This window comes from Esox lucius, chromosome 20, assembly GCF_011004845.1.
Source record: "Esox lucius isolate fEsoLuc1 chromosome 20, fEsoLuc1.pri, whole genome shotgun sequence".
NCBI classification, from domain to species: Eukaryota; Metazoa; Chordata; class Actinopteri; order Esociformes; family Esocidae; genus Esox; species Esox lucius.
Window position 1 is genome coordinate 1,291,621 of NC_047588.1, and position 21,358 is coordinate 1,312,978.

General features: G+C 41.6%; 1 protein-coding gene across 4 annotated transcripts in view; it reads right to left on the bottom strand.

Moving 5' to 3' along the window:
* Positions 1-4,787: 4,787 nt before the first annotated feature.
* The window catches only part of LOC105009185 (terminal nucleotidyltransferase 5C), a 55,401-nt gene continuing 38,830 nt past the window's right edge, over positions 4,788-21,358 (bottom strand). For 3 of the 4 annotated variants that reach the window (XM_034288658.1, XM_020045258.2, XM_020045260.2), the window contains exons 9-11: positions 14,134-14,298; positions 9,295-9,351; positions 4,788-6,650 (exon numbers count right to left, since the gene is read on the bottom strand). In XM_034288658.1, coding sequence (XP_034144549.1) covers positions 5,625-6,650; positions 9,295-9,351; positions 14,134-14,298 — 1,248 coding nt within the window. In that variant the 3' untranslated portion in view covers positions 4,788-5,624. The remainder of the gene's footprint in view (positions 6,651-9,294; positions 9,352-14,133; positions 14,299-21,358) is intronic. The other variant, XM_020045259.2, reaches the window with a different exon arrangement.

The following is a 21,358-nucleotide window of genomic DNA, read 5'->3' on the forward strand; positions in this document are numbered from 1 at the left end:
AGGGGGGCCGTTCCTCCCAATCACCCCCCTCCAGATGTCACTGTCGTTGCCCACGTGGGCGTTGAAGTCCCCCAGTAGAACAATAGAGTCCCCAGTCGGAGCACTTTCCAGCACCCCTCCCAGAGACTCCAAGAAGGTCGGGTACTCTGCACTGCCGTTCGGCCCGTAGGCACAAACAACAGTGAGAGACCTATCCCCTACTCATAGGCGCAGGGAAACGACCCTCTCATTCACCGGGGTAAACTCCAACACATGGCGGCAGAGCTGGGGAGCTATAAGCAAACCCACACCAGCCCCCCGCCTCTCACCATGGGCAACTCCAGAGTGGTGAAGAGTCCATCCTCTCTCAAGGAGTGTGGTTCCAGAGCCCAAGCCGTGCGTAGAGGTGATCCCGACTACCTCTAGTCGGAACCTCTCAACCTCACGCACGATCTCAGGCTCCTTCCCCGCCAGCGAGGTGACGTTCCACGTCCCTAGAGCTAGTTTCCGTGTCCAGGGATCGGGTCGTCTAGGCCCCCGCCTTCGACTGCCGCCCGATCCTCTCTGCACCAGCCCCTTATGGTCCCTCCTGTGGGTGGTGAGCCCACGGGAGGGCGGCCCCATGTCGCTCGTTCGGGCTGGGCCCGGCCGGGCCCCATGGGGAAAGGCCCGGCCACCAGGCGCTCGCGAACGAGCCCCAACCCCGGGCCTGGCTCCAGGGTGGGGCCCCGGCTTCGCCATGCCGGGCGACGTCACAGGACACAAATTATTTTTCAGCAACAATATATATCCCCTCTGTAATACCATGATTCTCATATGTTTAGGAGACTTGCAGCTTTAGTAGAAGTGTGCCATGTCACAAGAATTTCACTGTTCAAAATGACGCTGTGTTATACGGTGCATTTGATAAATATACTCTGAACTTGACACACTATATACGTTTAATGACTGGAACACTCGAGATGAGACATGTTTTTCAATTAATACACACAAAATGTCTCGGTCAGCAATTTTCTGTCACGCTAGCTAACGTTCTTTTGCTGCTGCTATTGTATTGCTTTTTTCTTGAATATATACTCATTCTGCATATGCATTCATTAATAGTTCTAACTCCACTGGGGTGAAGTGCAGGGTTCGAGAGCTTTTTCTTTTGTAGCCATGATGAATAATGTTATCTGTGTTCCATTGATGAGGTATTTTTATCTCCTTATGCACGTTCAGTCAACTCAGAGTTGACTGAACTAATTGTAAACACCAGCTTCTGAAACTGTCAACTCTGAGTTGACAGCTCAGAGTCAATCAACCCAGAGTTGTGGTTTCAACTCAGAGTATGTTAACCCGCCTTTCTGAAATACCCGGTTAAGGGGTTTTCCTGATTGTTTTCTGACCCAGGGCCAATCAGGTTAACCTTTTGTCCCTATAGAACTTTACTGAGAAAACCCTCTAAAACAGATTCAAACTCTAAGCGTGGGGAGCCTGAGGACAGGACTGGTTTTCTACTCTGCCTGGTAGTTAATTGCATTCACCTTATTTCAGTGTTGCCAACTCTCGCGAGAAGCAAACACAGCTTTGTTGTACTTTTTGCCATACTTGGACAACTTTGTTTGGTGGCATAGTTTGTGAAAATGTATCTAGTGCTAAGTCATCAATTATGACTCATCATCACTGCTGAACTAAGTAATAATATTCAGTACTTCTCCCCATCCTACTCTTCCAAAAACTGCTGCTAGTTAACATTATGTATATTATTGCCATATTTGCCATATCTATAATTTAAATATCACAACCAATATTGCTGCTAGTTTACAGTACTCTTTCTAAACTGCTGCTAGTATACATTTATGTATTTTATTGCTTTTTCTTCTTGCTATATTTTTGATGTGTATGTATATTTCTTCTTAGTTCTCACTATGTAGTTGTTATGTACTATGCCACTATCCATGAGCTTACTACACTCATGTATCTATAACATTCAATAATTTTACCAAATAGCTGATAGTTTACATTGTTATGTATATTACTGCCATATCTATAATGTTCTATAATTAATTGCTGCTAGTTTACAGTACACTCTTTTAAACTGCTGCTAGTGTATGGTGTTATGTATAGTGTTGTTTTATTTTTTTTGTCTGTGTGACAACTGCAACCTCTGCTGGTTGACCTCCCCCTGCAGCGGGCGGGCCCCAGCGGTCGACGTCACCGGCCTTCTGACACCACCGTCTCATCATACATTTCACCTGTGTCCCGTTTTGTGCACCTGTTCCTCATCATCGCTGTTTCCCCCGGTATATATGTTCCCTCTGCTCCCCCTGTCTTTGTGTGTGATTGTCTCTACCTGTTGTTAGAGCTGTGCGACGCTTTGTTAAGCTTATGCTGTATATTTTCGAGTGGATACTATTAAATATCCTTCCACCACGCCTTCTCCTGCTCCTCCTTGCTCCTCTAAACCCGAAGCCGTGACAGTCTGGCCATATTTTTGGTTATACTGTATATTCTTAACTCTCACTACGTGGTTGTCGGGTGCCATGTCACAATAATTTAATTGCAGGATGTGTTGTTAGGTGCATTTGACAAATAAACTTTGAAAATTGATTTGTATTCTGTTTTGTTGTGAATGTGTCTTTAATACAATAAAATCTGAAAGAAGAATATGCCTTTGTCCCAAATAGATACTCCATGCAGCGGTTTCTGAGAGACAATCTGAAAGTTTAGTCATACACTCACCTAAAGGATTATTAGGAACACCTGTTCAATATCTCATGAATGCAATTATCTTATCAACCGATCACATGGCAGTTGCTTCAATGCATTTAGGGGTGTGGTTCTGGTCAAGACAATCTCCTGAACTCCAAACTGAATGTCAGAATGGGAAAGAAAGGTGATTTAAGCAATTCTGAGCGTGGCATGGTTGTTGGTGCCGACGGGCCGGTCTGAGTACTTCACAATCTGCTCAGTTACTGGGATTTTCACACACAACCATTTCTAGGGTTTACAAAGAATGGTGTGAAAAGGGAAAAACATCCAGTATGCAGCAGTCCTGTGGGCGAAAATGCCTTGTTGATGCTAGAGGTCAGAGGAGAATGGGCCCACTGATTCAAGCTGATAGAAGAGCAACTTTGACTGAAATAACCACTTGTTACAACCGAGGTATGCAGCAAAGCATTTGTGAAGCCACAACACGCACAACCTTGAGGCGGATGGGCTACAACAGCAGAAGACCCCACCGGGTACCACTCATCTCCACTACAAATAGGAAAAAGAGCTCACAAAAAGTGGACTGTTGAAGACTGGAAGAATGTTGCCTGGTCTGATGAGTCTCGATTTCTGTTGAGACATTCAGATGGTAGAGTCAGAATTTGGCGTAAACAGAATGAGAACATGGATCCATCATGCCTTGTTACCACTGTGCAGGCTGGTGGTGGTGGTGTAATGGTGTGGGGGATGTTTTCTTGGCATACTTTAGGCCCCTTAGTGCCAATTGGGCATCGTTTAAATGCCACGGCCTACCTGAGCATTGTTTCTGACCATGTCCATCCCTTTATGACCACCATGTACCCATCCTCTGATGGCTACTTCCAGCAGGATAATGCACCATGTCACAAAGCTCGAATCATTTCAAATTGGTTTCTTGAACATGACAATGAGTTCACTGTACTGAAATGGCCCCCACAGTCACCAGATCTCAACCCAATAGAGCATATTTGGGATGTGGTGGAACTGGAGCTTCGTGCCCTGGATGTACATCCCACAAATCTCCATCAACTGCAAGATGCTATCCTATTAATATGGGACAACTTTTCTAAAGAATGCTTTCAGCACCTTGTTGAATCAATGTCATGTAGAATTAAGTTCTGAAGGCGAAAGGGGGTCAAACACAGTATTAGTATGGTGTTCCTAATAATCCTTCAGGTGAGTGTGACATTTTGTGATATTCTTTGAAATAGTTTGTTATTACAGCAACTCCCAAATTCTTCGTCAAAGTCGAAGATGGTGATGTATCCTCAGAGACACAATCCACAAAGTGGTTATCACAAAAGTACTTTCTTTTGCTTTACACTGCTTGTTCAACCAGGAGTTGTCAGCGCATCAGAGGATGCAGAATGCTTTGCAGGTCCACAGTTCTCTTAGCCATGTAAGACTAATATGCATTGTCCATTGGAGCCAGAACCGGTTACAACACACCTATGACCCTTACAGTCGAGTATAATTACTGTGTGTGTGCGCAAACTTTACTGGAAATAACCCAACAAGAGGCTCTTTTGAAGTTAATGGGAATTCCATATGGGCATTCACTCGGCTACATTTTGACTGTGCATTTAACCACAGCAGACACATCGATTGACTCAAAAAGATTCTAATATTTACACAAGTAAAATGACATGGATATGGCATCATTCAAGCAAACATAATTCAGTTCCCACTGGCAACATGAGTGGGAGAACAAACTGGCCTTTGTGTCAAATCTTTAGAATCACACCAGAGAGTGAGGCCATTGTGCCTTTAGAAAGGCTTCCTATGGTTCATGTCCTCAGATTGCAATGGATCCTACAGTTCCAGGTAAAGTAGTGGCACTCAGACGGACACTATGCCTTTCTAGACGTCAGTTGTCCAGGAACTGGGCGGTCTTAGTTACCAGTATGTCATCAAGACTATCCAAGCTACATTAACCTTGAAAAAGAATAGACTGAAAAAGAATGCACCTGTATACAAGTGACTTGTTGTTCAGTTGCTAGAAAATGGCACTTGCAATGCCAGGGATCGGAGATGAAGTATGCACAATTTACTTTAACAGCTTTGAATAAGTTAAACTGGAAAAATACATACATAAATAGATGTACGTAGAAATCACTTCATGTGTAGTTAAACAGCCATGCATAATATAAATAAACTTTGGAGGAACGATAACCTAGGAGGTTGATTCAAGGACAAATGATTGTTATTGTTTCAAGGCACTTTTCAATTTGTTTACCATACAAACAGTAATAAAAAAAAAAACATTGATATAAAAAAAGACAATATATGGATTTCTTTTTTATTGCATGAAAATGAACACTTTTCCCTGAAGAGGTTTGGGAGTAATCTAGGTTATACAAACCTCTTTAAGAAGCACAGCTTTCAGTTAAATATGAGTTTTTGCACTTCTGTCTGTTGGTTTTAGGCACTTGGAATTAATAATATTTTATGTTTCCCATATACAATAAAAATCTTTGGTCAGGTAAATATAATTTTTAAATATAAGTCAACTGACGCTGTCATCTGCAAATAACAGCCCTTCAGTAGTTTGCTTCTTTAAAAATAAAAATGTCCTCTTTGAACAAATATAACTTCATAAAGAAATGTTCTCACTAATATAAGGAAACACTCAAATGTTTGCTACATCTCAAAATGATCATTAATCCTACAAAAGTTCAGTGAGGAGAAAAAAAAAAAAAGAGGTACATATGGATTGGCTCAAAACAGATATTCAGCAGTAGAAGATTGTTTCAGACAAGTCACATTTGGCAAAGATACTTTTTTTTTTTTTTTTAAGACAGAGCAATGTTTCTACTCTGCCAAACCCCTCTCCTCAGTCTCTCTCTCTTTCAAACCCAGTGGAGGGAAACACTGGATCCAAATCCACCTCTGCCCTGCACATGCTTGTTAGCTTAGCTGCATGGCAACCAAGTCTGGTGAGTGTTGCTGTAATGAACTAGCGGTAGCTGTACATGTGCCAGGTAGTAATTGTTGAAGTTGATATCCCTTACGTAGGGGGCAGGCTGGTAGTAGCAGGTGACATTGGTCACCGTGGGGATTGCATTTTGCTCTGCCAGCACGCGGAGCGCCAACATTGAGATGAGGCTGAGCGTCTGGCTCCGCTCGTGGCCCATCAGACACACCGTGCTCTCATTCACCACATGATGCAGAGTCATCAGGCACTCGTAGCGCTTGTGCTCCATGCCGGCAAAGTGGTTCTGCAGATAGCCCTCCAGCTTATGCTGCTGCTCGCTGATATCAGAGAAGTCAATGAAGAAGCGCGAGCACATGTAGCGCTGCAGGGACTTCATCCCTGCCTCGCAGACAGGTCTGAACCCCCGTGCCAGCAGATGGCAATATTTAAGAAGCCCCCCGCCTCGGATCTCCTCAGGACTATGCGTGGCAATGATCTGGTTACACAAGTGTCCCATGGCCTCCTCAAAGTCCCCATACATGCTCTCGCCCATTACAGTAGGGTGGAAGCTCTCAGACATGACGGCCTCCGAACAGCGATTGAAAAGCAGCAGCGTGTCCAGGCCAATCTGGAAGGAGTCCACACTGAACTCAAACTGCCGCCTCAGAGAGTCCACGAACTTCAGCTCCACGTTCTTGCCCGTGTTGTTAGACAGTGAAATGAGGCTCCAGCGGTCCGTGTCGTTGCATACTTTCACCAGCTTCTGTACGTAGGCCTCCTTAAGGGTCAGTGGTGAGATGCGCTCCTTACTGACCCCCGCAGGTAGGAAATCCAACAGGCAGTCAATTACCACGTCCTTGACCAGCCGGAAACCCTGGTCATCCTTCAAGGACACACCGAAGATCAGGTCCAAGTCCTTGTAGCCCAGGCCAGTGTCCTGGTGGAGCACATGGCTAGCTGCAGAACCGTTTAACCTCACATCCCGTACGGTCACACCTCTCTGCTCCAGCCGCGCCTGGATCACCTGGGAAAAAATAAAATATAATTCCAGACATTGTCTCAAACGGTTTTCTTCATTTAATAAATGTGGCCTATGGGTTGACAAGTAGTCTAAGCAACTGACACAGTATGTAATGCTGTTCAAGTCCTACCTCTTTCAGCAAAAACTAAGAGCTCTATTTTTTCCAGCTATTCTGTCCAATAAAGCATAACATGCCTGAAAATATATCCACAACAAAATAATTAAGGAAGACATTTCTGATTAATCAAAATTGTTTTTTTATAACCAACTGCAAAGTTTAAATAATTAAATTGGACTCTTGCCTGTACTTGAAAGCCCCCTCCTTGTGAACATGTGCTGGTATTTGAGCTTAAGGAAAACATTTCCAAAGAAACAGATGATGTTATTGGTTATGTCCAAAGGCAAAGTTTGAATCATTCAACCTCACCTTGTGCCTAAACTTGAAAGACAGTGACATGCCTCTGAACATGTACAGATTTTCCCACTTACAAAGCATGCAGAAGTCTGTAATTTTTATCATAGATTCTCTTCAACTGTGAGTGACGGAAACAAAAATCCAGAAAATCACATTGTATGATTTTTAAGTAATTAATTTGCATTTTATTGCATGACACAAGTATTTGATACATCAGAAAAGCAGAACTTAATATTTGGTACAGAAACCTTTGTTTGCAATTACAGAGATCATACGTTTCCTGTAGTTCTTGCCCAGGTTTGCACACACTTCAGCAGGGATTTTGGCCCACTCCTCCATACAGATCTTCCAGATCCTTCAGGTTTCGGGGCTGTCACTGGGCAATACGGACATTCAGCTCCCTCCAAAGATTTTCTATTGGGTTCAGGTCTGGAGACTGGCTAGGCCACTCCAGGATCTTGAGATGCTTCTTACAGAGCAACTCCTTAGTTGCCCTGGCTGTGTGTTTCGGGTCGTTGTCATGCTGGAAGACCCAGCCACGACCCATCTTCAATGCTCTCACTGAGGAAAGGAGGTTGTTGGCCAAGACCTTGCGATACATGGCCCCATCCATCCTCGCCCTCAATTCAGCTCTCTTCAGGTCATTGACCAGGTCCTGCTGTGTAGTTCTGGGCTGATCCCTCACCTTCCTCATGATCATTGATGCCCCACGAGGTGAGATCTTGCATGGAGCCCCAGACCGAGGGAGATTGACCGTCATCTTGAACTTCTTCCATTTTCTAACTGCCAACAGTTGTTGCCATCTCACCAAGCTGCTTGCCTATTGTCCTGTAGCTCATCCCAGCCTTGTGCAGGTCTACTGATGTCCTGACACAGCTCTCTGGTGTTGGCCATTGTGGAGAGGTTGGAGTCTGTTTGATTGAGTGTGTGGACAGGTGTCTTTTATACAGGTAACGAGTTCAAACAGGTGCAGTTAATATAGGTAATGAGTGGAGAACAGGAGGGCTTCTTAAAGAAAAACTAACAGGTCTGTGATAGCTGGAATTCTTACTGGTTGGTAGGTGATCACATACTTATGTCATGCAATAAAATGCAAATTAATTACTTAAAAAAATCACAATGTGATTTTCTAGATTTTTGTTTTAGATTCTGTGACTCACAGTTGAAGTGTACCTATGATAAAAATTACAGACTTCTACATGCTTTGTAAGTGGGAACATCTACAAAATCGGCAGTGTATCAAATACTTGTACCACTGTATTCGGATGTTGACGCAAGATTAGCATCAACCAGTTGTGTGCTCCTTAAACATTACTTACACACAGTCCAGTATTACTAACCTTGTGGTGACGCAAAAACAAATTCCATGTTCCCTAAACCTTAACCCTAATCCTAACCTTAACCTCAATAACCTAACCTTCATACGCAAACGTAACCTAGCCGTAATGCCTCTCTCTAATTGGATGTTATACCCAAATTTAACCCCTCACCCAGAGAACCTGAAAGGTTTTTGCAAGTGGGGATGTACTAGTCCCCGGAAGGTAAGTAAAACATGCCCCCACACACTGTTCGAAACATTCCTCAAAGAGTAGCATTGTGTAGGCAGAGATCAATACAGTTCTCAACAAAGTACATTTATCTGTAAAGCTGAGGGGTAGTAGTAAATTTAACTCAATCCACTTGGTTAGATGATTCTGTTAAGATTAACTGCTTGTGCATCTGAAGGAAACTTGTTTTTTACCCTTATTAAACTCCAAAGAGCTCTCTTGGTTGAGTCAGTTTAATTAGCAGATGTGAAACAGTTGGAAGTGATCACTGTATTTAATCAGAACTCTCTCGAGACTAAATAAGACTCAAGCTCAATTTTAGTATAGGGAAATAGGTAGGCTACATGCTAGCAAATGTGAAGACAGCTACTATGGCACAGAATCTATTCTACTGTACTTTTTCCCCCTCTCTTATTTCACATGTAACAGGCACTATACACTCAACTAAAGGATTATTAGGAACACCTGAGGTCAGAGGAGAATGGGCCCACTGATTCAAGCTGATAGAAGAGCAACTTTGACTGAAATAACCACTCGTTACAACCAAGGTATGCAGCAAAGCATTTGTGAAGCCACAACATGCACAACCTTGAGGCGGATGGGCTACAACAGCAGAAGACCCCACCGGGTACCACTCATCTCCATTACAAATAGGAAAAAGAGGCTACAATTTGCACGAGCTCACCAAAATTGGACAGTTGAAGACTGGAAGAATGTTGCCTGGTCTGAGGAGTCTCGATTTCTGTTGAGACATTCAGATGGTAGAGTCAGAATTTGGCGTGAAAACAGAATGAGAACATGGATCCATCGTGCCTTGTTACCACTGTGCAGGCTGGTGGTGGTGGTGTAATGATATGGTGTTCCTAATAATCCTTTAGGTGAGTGTAGATGTGAAATGGAGAGAAATGTATTGGAAATCTATTTACCTCAACTTCTAACACAAAGACTGGAATTACATAAGGACTGAAAACTTGAATAACCTCATATACAACCAAGGTATAACATTTTCATTCTGTGTAGCTCAGAGTATGGCACACGAAAAGGGATGTGGATTTGAATTCCACAGTAAGCCAGTAGGGGACAAAAGCATGGAAATGTTAGTATTCATTACTGAAACAGCTTCTGCTAAATTACTTTAATCTAAAATGTATGTGTGTGCTCGTGCACATGTGTACAGTCAGGTCTGGAAAAAAATTGACATGGACTTAAGTTGTTGTTTTGGCTGTTTACCAAAATATATTCAAGATACAGATCAATAATGAATATGGGTATAAAGTGCAGTCTCTCAGAATTAATTTGAGGGTATTCATATCCAGATTCACACTGGAGGAAGGGTTAGGTATTATAGCTTTTTTAATATGTAGCCCCCTCTTTCTTAAGGGACCAAAAGTAATTGGACAATTGACTCAAAAGCTGTTTCATGGACTGTGGGCTATTCCTTCATTATTTCTACATCAATGAAGCTGGAGTTGATTCCAGTTGTGGCATTCGCATTTGGAAGCTGTTGCTGTGAACCCACAACATGTGGTCAAAGGAGATCTCAACTCAAGTGAAACAGGCCATCCTTAAGCTGCAAAAAGAAAATCCATCAGAGAGATAGCAGGAACATTAGGAGTGGCCAAATAAACAGTTTTGTACATTCTGAGAAAAAAAGAACACAATGGTGCAACACAAAAAGGCCTGGACATCCACAGAAGGCAGCAGTGGTGGATGATTGTAGGATCCTTTCCACGGTAAAGAAAAACCCCTTCACAACATCCAGACAAGTGAAGAACACTTTCCAGGAGGTAGGCATACCATTATCCAAGTACACCACACAAGAGCAAATACAGGGGGTTCACCACAAGTTGCAAATCATTCATAAGCCTCAAGAATAGAAAGTCCAGATTAGACTCTGACAAAAAACATCTTAAAAAAACAGACCTGTTCTGGAACAGCATTCTTTGGACAGATGAATCTAAGATCAGCCTAAACCAGAATGAAAAAAGTATGGAGAAGGCTTGGAACGGCTCATGATCTGGAGCATACCACATCATCTGTAAAACACAGTGGAGGCAGTGTGAGGGCATGGGCATTCATGGTTTCCAATGGCACTGGGTCACTAGTGTTTATTGATGATGTGACAGAAGACAGAAGCACCCGGATGATTTACGAAGTGTATAGGGATATACTGTCTGCTCAGATTCAGCAAATTTGATTGGACAGCGCTTCACTTTACAGATGGACAATGACCCAAAACGAAAGCAACCCAGGAGTTTTTTAAGGCAAAGAAGGGGAATATTCTGCAATGGCCGAGTCATTCACCTGATCTCAACCCGATCAAGCATTTGCTGAGGACAAAACAATGCAGAAAGACCCACAAACAAACAACAACAGAAGACAGTTGCAGTAAAGGCCTGGCAAAGCATCACAAAGGAGGAAACCCAGCTTTGGTGAAGTCCATGCGTTCCAGACATCAAGCAGTCATTGCATGCAAAGGATTCTCGACAAAGTATAACAAATTAACGTTTTGTGTTAATTTGTCCAATTACATTTGAGCCTCTGAAATAAGGAGACTGTATGAAAATGGTTCCAATTCCTAAACATTTCATACTATATTTTTGTTTAAAGCTGAAAGTCTGCACTTCAATTGCATCTCGGTTGTTTCATTTCAAATCCATTGTGGTGGCATACCGAGCCAAAATTATGAAAATTGTGCCAGTGTCCAAATAGTTTCGGACCTCACTGGGTGTGCGCATCAAATACCTCTAGAATGCAGAACTCCTCAGTATTTACCTCCTTCCCATTGCTGCCTTGAAATCTTCCCAATTCCTGGCAGATTAGAGTCAGTCTAACAGTAATTAACCCACTGTCATCATGTCCATCAGATCATAAGCTGCCTCTATTTATACCTAATGGGTCAGGCTTCAGACAATTCAGGCCTGCAGGCTCCCCAACACATCTACATGCAAATACATACATATATAAATTCATACATCAGGGGGCAACACAGACATGGGGTCCTTGACTAACATTCAGTTAAAGCTTATTGCATTAGGCGAGTAATCTTGCAGATGCCAAATCATATTAAACTATTAGTAACTCCAACCAGTTCCCTTGTGTTGCTTTCTGTGCTTATTCTGCAAATTAGTACTGTGTATCGGTTCAGAGTGATTATAGTTCCCAGTTTGACAGACTACTAATGCTGTGAAACTCCACTACACTTGAGTAATTTAGCAGATGTTTTTATTCAGAGTGAATTACAGTTGCAACTAGGGTTAAGTGCCTTGCCTTTTGCCTTGTTGGCTCAGGGATCTGAACCATTGGCCAGTCATCCCAGAAATGTGTTTATTGGCCAATCATTCCCAATTGGTTATCAACATATTCAATACTGGTTATTCAATTGTGACAAGATATTTTCCTCCAACAGTTCAGACTTATCCCCTACTAGCCTGAATGAATGATTTACTAAGGATTAGTGTAAGGCAAGTTATTGCTAAATCAGCTATTTAGAGGTCATGTCAATCCACGCAGTAGCAGCTAAAGAAATCCTGAAAGAAAGTAAGCAGCACTACTACTTGACTCCCTAGCATCTGTCACACAAGCCCATGTCCCCCACATGCATGCCTGTTCCCAGAGCCCTGCTCCAACTGTTGTGGTCTGAACATTCTAGATGGTTGCCTAAATCACAACAGAATGCTTCACACGTTCAAGTGCTGATTTTGGATGCTGTAGCTGCTGGTACAAGCCAACTGCAGATGACAATATGGCTTGAACGCTATTGTCAACACACATTTTAGATGGGATCTTGAAAGTCACAGCAGAAATGCTGCCAAATGCACGTTCCCAAAACAGTTCAGCCACATATGAGTGGTGCCATAATTAACCCCTATGTAATGAAAAAGAAACAAGTGTCATTCCAGGGTGGTCTAGCACTCTAAGCCACTTAGAGTGACTCCAGAGCTCACAAACCTTATCTTGCCAACAACCGGCTGGCTCAGTAAAATCAGGTTTTGATACAGCAGTTGATGACCAATTGGTCCCTTAAGTGTCAGTTGACTGACTATGTGGACAGTTGGTGAGAACGTTCCATTACACAACCTACATCCATCCTCCCTATATATAAAACACGACATGGGGATGAACCGGAATGAGCGGGCTGGAGTTATTGGTAGGCATATAGTCTAGTGGTGTGGCCTAAGGTGGTTCAGCAGCCCTCCAGTGCAGATATGATGCTGCAGCATGAGTCCAGTCCACTGCTCTTTCAGCTAAAAACTATTCTGTGACTCTATAGAGAATGTAATCTCTAGCTTTCACCATGGTTCTGATCAAGTAAACCATAAAATGCCACACAAAATACATATACATGAAAATATAGCCAAGTGGTTAGAGCATAGGGCCAGTTGCCGAAAGATTGTTCATTCAAATCCCTGAGCTGACATGGAGAAAAACCTGTTGTACTGCCTTTGAGCCCTTTACCCTATAAGTTGCTCTAATTAAACCATCAGCTAAATGAAAAAATGTAAATGCTACTCGCTTGTCCGTCTATGCATATATTATTTAACCTTTAATTAGGTTAATACACATTGAGAGTTAAGAGAGATCCAGACATATAGAAGCACCTACTGGAGATAAACACAGCACAAGACACTGTCTGGTCCCCCCAGATTTAAGCTAGCATTAATGTGTGTAGTTGCTTGGAATTTGAGAAATATTCCAATAGTAATACTATGTAATTGTAGTTGTGTATAATATTAATTTAAATAACTTACATTCACCTGTTGTGACAATTAGGTCCTAATGATGAGTTCAGGGATTTATGCATAGCTCTGTCCACAGAGGGAATCTTACAAAAATCATGTCCTACAGCCACTCAAGGGCCCTAAAATAATACTGAGCTTTTATGTCATCTTGAATTGGTATCGAATAAAGGTATCGCAAATAGCATTTTAGTCGAGCGGAGTACATAACGACTGCCATCTTTATTATAACAAAAATACCCATAATGTTGCAAACACTTCCAGAGAAATATGACTACAGATTCATCAGAAAATAATGGTAATTAGTGTGGTGATTGATGACAACGTTACTTGATGTGAGACAACCTAAACTGAAGCTGCTTGGTAAATAAGTTGACCTGTTTCACTGACTAAATGGATGGATGATGCTATTACTCTAGGCTACTTTCCAATAAATGCAGTTACAGTAATTGCTAAATTAAAGCAAAGAGTTTACCACTGGGCGGCAAGTGTTAAGGAAAGGGTTACGCTATATCGCACAGTGGACATCAAAAGCTCCTATTTGGGAAGGATTAGAGCATTGAACTGGACTAGAGATAGGCAACTCTGTGTGTCAGGAGATAAGGGTTAGGCGTATATTTCTCACTACAATAATTTTTTTTTAAATAATAGAATAGCCGTCTTTAACATGTCATGTTTGCGTTGTTGCTGAAAAAACAAGACTACATGCGTGGCTACTTAACATACTATAACTAATACATGAAACGATTAATCACCCAGCAAAGAGTTGTGGTCATGCGATTTACCTGAACAATCTGCCTGGGTTGGACCGAGAGTGTAGGGAAGTTTCCGCGGCCGTGAATCGGGATCGCTTCGCCGAGGATTGAGTCCAAACGCTGCACCTGATCCCAAGACAGCACACTGAACCGCCGACTCCGATCCGAGGCATCGCTTGACATGTCGATGTGGCACTGAACGTAAAATGTAATTAAAAAAAATAATGGATATGAATATGCTGTACAGCTATATTATTAACTTGATGTATCAATCCTCTTCAATCGCTTAAGGTGCTTCTTGAAAGTGCAGCAAAAAACAATCAATGGCTTTGTTTGGCAAATCGTGGTCAATTCAAAGAGTTTGTGACTTTCTTGTTGATCAGTCGAAATCAAAATTTCATCACCACAAAATAGTTACAGCAAGAACTGTCCTATTTGTGCTTGAAGGCGGAGTTTGAAATGCATTACACGCTTAACACTAGCTCGACAGGTTTGCATCAAACTTGCAGTACCAGGGAAGCGTTATCCCAAAGGTTCATGCAAGCTCTATATAGGCTTGTCGTTTGCATAGAGGCTCTGATTGGTTGTGTTGTTCATTTATTAAGTATCAAGAATTTGCCTTGTTGCTAGTGCCACCCATAGACATAATAAAGAGTAGACGACGCATTGGCTGCTGGGGCGCGAGAAATACGGCCGCCATCTTTGACCGGTCATATTACTATTTGCGTAGCAGCAGAAGCAACGATGCCAGAGCACTGTGGAGCATACTCCTGCTCATATCGGCGGACCATCGAAAGCAGTACTCGGGGGATTACTTTTCACAAGTAAGATTTAACATTACCGTATTATTGGTTGTATTTTGTGACTAGAATATTACCAGAGAGTTGAGAAGGAGCTAGGATCTTTGATATTACTGTACTGAAATCGTATCCAGCTAGCTAGGCTATGTTTACTGCACCAGCCGGTGTTCACCCAGCGAACTGAGACTTGATAAGTCATATTCTATAACACTGACTTATATTACAACTGACTCAAGAATGCTATTGTAGAAATAAAGCAAATATTACTAGTATAACATTGGCCAGCTAATTATATATTTATATAAATAAAAGACGGTATTATCATTGTTGGGCAGTACTAGCTTAGCTAGTAACTTAGTATTTTGGTGGTAGCTTCACTGTTTCCAGAATCAAGTAACTTTTCAGTAGTAGTAACTCCTTTATTTACCACACAAGCTACTTTTCTTGTCATGTGAAATTAGCACAACTTAAAGTAGCTTCCTATGTAATGAACTAGCCTAGTGCTGTGTTTGTGTTACTTAGCTTGCTACATTTGACTGGGTGGTTGCTTTTGTGTAGTGAAGCTTTATTCATAACTAATAGCTTAGCTCACTGCAATTTCCAAGTAACTTGCCCAACACTGTTTATTATTCACGTGTAATTCACCCTAACAAAAGTAAGTTACCTCTCATGTCTCATAACCACCCCACTTAAAATAAAGGCAACAGAACATCTGATAGTAGATTGGTTTTCAAACAAGCTTATTATTTAGTTCAGTGGTATGTGCTCACCTACAGGTTCAGCCAAGATCACTTGGAGCTCCTGTTTAATTCAATCAGAGCGTCAGGTAGGGTTGGTGTTCTTTTAATTACAATTTTGAAAATATACCTAATGAATATCTTTATGTCTTGTGAGTAATGTATGTATTGTGTGCCTGTTTTCCATATAAGGAGGCTGGAATAACAATTCATCGGCACTTCCAGGCCATCTTCCGCAGCCTGATGGTTCGGTGTGGTGTCTCACCTGTGTAAAGCACTATATAAATATAATGTATTTTTTAAAATTATTATTTTAATAAGGTGCTGAGTGCTGCAGCGAGGGTGATCCGCCAAGCTTCACCAATGCCAGCTCCTAAGGTGTCGACAGTCACAGACATCGTCCGGGAGGAGATTGGAACGGAGGATGTTTTTCTGCTTGGGGAACACATTGAGGAGACTCAGTTTGGCATCGACAACCATCATTCTGACTTGTTGTCATTGGTTGTGTCTGTGTTTCTCAAAATAAGGCTGCACCACATTACCAAACTCACCTCTCTTGAACTGCAGAAAGGGAGCACGAGGAAGAACTGTCCTCTTTCAGGGGTTTTAGAGCGTGTGCATGTGTGTGGTCCCACGACAATTCAAGACTTTAATCCTAAATTCCAGCATCCCAAAACTAATTCTAAGCTTTATATCTGTACTTTAACCTTACTCATCACACATAGTATCTTTATGTCATATCTGTCATCATTCTGACAAGATTAACACTGAAACTGAAAGCAATGGCCTAAAACTGCCTGAAAACAGTGGTCTGTCACATTTTATGTGAATACTGCTGTAAGTATTGGTGGGTCTGTAAATACCTTGATTGTGTTTCATGAACTCTAGCTTCATGGTGTGTCTCCAGGAATCCAAATGTTGGTCTCCTTTGCCTTACACTGGGTTTGTGAGCTTGTGTATAATGAAGTTTATTTTTACATTATGTCCTTGTTTGTGATTGTCTTAGCCCTGATCTCTTTCCCTCTGGGTTCTGAAAAGCACTTGTAACTGTGTTTTGAAAATTGCTACATTAATTAAGTTTGCAGACTTTTCAAGGGAGTTTCAACAAAGTAAATGTGCAGTTTAAATAAAAACTGTCACTTTTCATTTCATCCTGCTATTTTAGACTGGGACCCATGTGTGTATGTTGGGATGGGGGCTGTGAAATGAGAGCGAGAGAAATATATATTTCTGACTTTACTGCCACTATTTACACATTAGGTGTTTCAATCAGAATGATAGTTAAACTGGAAATGTTCCTGTTTTTCTCCCTTTTTGGGGATTATGTTCACAGTTTTGATGAATATAAAACTATGAATATTAAAATCTGCCGAACCATGTGTCCTGTATCATAGCTACATGTATGACCTTTGCAGCAAAAAAACCTGCGTGAAAATCAGTAAGGTATTCACTGAGGTATGATTAATTAAATGCGCTGACAGCTCGTTTCACCTGCCAAAACAGATTACATTGGCCCTCATTTATCAAAAGTGCGTACACCAAATTTCCAGCGTACACCTGGCGTACACCCAAAACCACGGTGACTTTAAGATTTATCAATATGGACGTTGGCGTACGGCACTCTCAAATCCTACGCCAGTTCAGGAGGTGGTGTACGCACGTTTTGAGTTAGTGCGGAAATGCGCAGAAAAAAAAATCCTAACGCACTGACAAACTAAAATATATGATATATTATGACCCACTGTAAAAAAAAAAAAAAAAACTTCAGTGTTTAGTTTTGTGCAACAAGGACTTCAATGTTAAATTTGTGTGACTTTACCAAAGCATTTGATTTATATGTATTCCTTCAGATGCGAGCCTCTGCACTTTACATTACGTGTCAGGGTTAGGCCCAGCAGTTGCGCACGGACTGGGTTCAGTAATAAAAGGCTTTTAATGACCAAAATATAATTCAGACTGTCAAAATAATAAAAATGACATTCTTCCTTTAAATAATAATAATAGAAATAATAATAATAACGACATTCTTCTTCTAAATAACAATAAATGTAATTAATAATAAATATCATAAAATAATAAGACGAATATTACAAATTGTCATGCAATTATTAATGTGAATGAATGGTACTCCACATCACATTATCATCTTTTATTCTGCTTTTTAAACTGCCAAATGAAACAATTTTATTTCTTTCTACCTCCCTGGTGATCGTCTCAATCTCCACGTCAGAGAAGTTTCTCTTTTTTGCCGTCTTCCGTGTGTCCATAGCGTAAAATGAGGGCGTGGGGGAAGTGGAGACTTGAATATATAGGGGCGTGTTTTTCTAATGACGGTTGTTTTCAGCCGCGGCATTTATCAGGGGCAGGTATTGCGTACACCTGCATTTTAAAGGTACGCACAGCTTCATAAATCAGGCGGTGAGAGGAGTGTAAGCAAAATCTTACGCCAACATATACACTCGTTTCTACGCAAGAATGATAAATGAGGGCCATTGAGTGGAGTGGCAGACCGGTCCAAGATGGCGGTCTCACGGCTCGTCAGCGCCATAGGCAGTAGCGGTCGATGCGGCGTCTACTCTTTATTATGTCTATGGTGCCACCAGCCGGTGCAGAGAAAATAGTTCCGCACAACCCTCAGCGTGCTAGTGACACCTTTTAAGAGCCTCCGCCCCTTTCCTTACTCACCGATATTCTCAACTCATTCTCATATGGCCCTCTTACGTCAGGCTGTGCGGCAGTGTGTCATGTAAAATTTGTTTCCCTTGTTTTCACATAATCAGGTCAAAATAATAAAATAGTTAGTAATAATAAAATATGTTGTAAAAAAGTTGACAGTATGGTTATTTTATATTCACATTATTCTTTAAATTACATAATCTCTACACTAGGTAATACTGAGCTGTCAAACATGCACATCTCATAAGAAAAATAACATAATTCAATTTATTTCTCTGTAAAATATTATTCTAATATGATTATGTTGACAAAGGTAAGAATTGCAAAAAACAAAAAGTAATCTTACACAATAGGATACTGTTCAATATGACAAATATTTTCAAATCACACATCTTTACATTAGTATATTATAAGAATCTTCTATCATAAGCACTGTGCATATTTTTATGATAATATGTCATTCTATTATCTTTTGTAAAAATGTCAATGTCCATGCTCTCATAAAAAACTAAAATATACTTATGTGATCCATCACTTTCTTTATGGTTGTCATCTATAGATAAAAAAAGAAAACAAAAAGCATGGGTTAAACCTACAACATAAAATACTTATTAGTAAAGTACTGAATTTGAAAGAAACAAATTCTGTTTTCCAAGAGCACACAGCTTTCAAGTATGCCTTATCATCAATAATGATTGACATTGTTATACAGTATCTCACATTTTTGTAAATATTTGATTGTATCTTTTCATGTGACAACACTGAAGAAATTACACTTTGTTACAATGTAAAGTAAAGTAGTGAGCGTACAGCTTGTATAACAGTGTAAATTTGCTGTCCCCTTTAATAACACAACACACAGCCATTAATGTCTAAACCGCTGGCAACAAAAGTAAGTACACCCCTAAGTGAAAATGTCCAAAGTGTCAATATTTTGTGTGGTCACCATTATTCTCTAGTACTTCCATAACCCTTTTGGGCATGGAGTTCACCAGAGCTTCATATGTTGCCACTGGAGTCCTCTTCCACTCCTCCATGATGACATCACGGAGCTGGTGGATGTAAGAGACCTTGCGCTCCTCCACCTTCCGTTTGGGGTTACCCCACAGATGCTTAATAGGGTTTAGAACTGGAGACATGTTTGGCCAGTCCATCACCTTTACCCTCAGCTTCTTTAGCAAGGCAGTAGTTGTCTTGGAGGTGTGTTTTGGGTTGTTATCATGTTGGAATACTGCCCTGTGTCCCAGTCTCCAAAGGAAGGGGATCATGCTCTGCTTCAGTATGTCACAGTACATGTTGGCATTCATGGTTCCCTCAATGAACTGTAGCTCCCCAGTACCAGCAACACTCATGCAACCCCAGACCATGACACTCCCACCACCATGCTTGACTGTAGGCAAGACACACTTGTCTTTGTACTCCTCACCGGGCTGCTGCCACATACGCTTGACACCATCTGAACCAAATAAGTTTATCTCATCAGACCACAGGACATGGTTCCAGTAATCCATGTCCTTAATCTGCTTGTCTTCAGCAAACTGTTTGCGGGCTTTCTTGTGCATCATCTTTAGAAGATGCTTCCTTCTGGGATGACAGCCATGCAGACCAATTTGATGCAGTGGGTGGCGTAGGGTTTGAGCACTGACAGGATGACCCCCCACCACTTCAACCTCTGCAGCAATGCTGGCAGCACTCATGCGTCTATTTCCCAAAGACAACCTCTGGATATGACGCTGAACACGTGCACTCAACTTCTTTGGTTGACCATGGTGAGGCCTGTTCTGAGTGGAACCTGTCCTGTTAAAACGCTGTATGGTCTTGGCCATGGTGCTGCAGTTCAGTTTCAGGGTCTTGGCAATCTTCTTATAGCCTAGGCCATATGTATGTAGAGCAACAATAAATTTTTTCAGATCCTCAGAGAGGTCTTTGCCATGAGGTGCCATGTTGAATTTCCAGTGACCAGTATGAGGGAGTGTGAGAGTGATAACACCAAATTTTACACACCTGCTCTCCATTCACACCTGAGACTTTGTAACACCTACGAGTCACATGACACCGGGGAGAGAAAATGGCTAATTTGACATTTTCACTTAGGGGTGTACTCAATTTTGTTGCCAGCGGTTTAGACATTAATGGCTGTGTGTTGTGTTATTTTGAGGGGACACCAAATTTACACTGTTATACAAGCTGTACACTTACTCCTTTACATTGTAGCAAAGTGTCATTTCCTCAGTGTTGTCACATGAAAAGATTTCATCAAATATTTGCCTCACCACTGGTTTACACTCCTCTACTTTACCAGAAGCACAAGTTGTTCATTTACAGTGCTTTCATAAATTAATCAGACCCCTTCACTCTCTTCAGATTTGGTCTTTTTATGGATGTAATTTATAACACCATTTCTTTCGCTATTAATCACATGCAATACCCCATATTGACACCATTAAAACACCCTGTTAGAAATTTGTAGAACCTGCCAAACGGTCAACCATTTCTGCAGCACTCCATTAAATCAGGCCTTGATTGTACAGTGGTTTGACAAAAGCCACTCCTGAGTAAAGGGCATATGACATGCCACCTGGAGTTGGCCAAACAGCACTTAAAGGACTCTGAGAGCATGGAAAAAACATTCTTCAGTCTGATCAGACCAAAATATTATTGTCTGATTAGGCCTGAAAGCCAAGCCCAGCATCGGCCAAAACAAGGTACTACTCATCACCTGGTTAATACCCTCCATACGGTGAAACACAGTGCTGCGAGCATCATGCAATGGTGATGCTTCTCAGTGGCAGTGACTGGAAGACTGGTCAGGAATGAGGGAAGGTTAAACAGAGTAAAATGCCAAGGTCCTTGAAAACCTTATCCAGAAGCCACAGGACCTTAGTTTGGGGACGAAGATAAATCTTACAGTATGACTATGGCCCTAAGCACACAGCCAAGACAATGCTAGAGAGACTTCAGGACAAGTCTCTAAATGTCCCGGAGTGTCCAGCCAAAGCCTGGACCAAAATTCCCCATCCAATCTGACAGAATTTTGGAGGA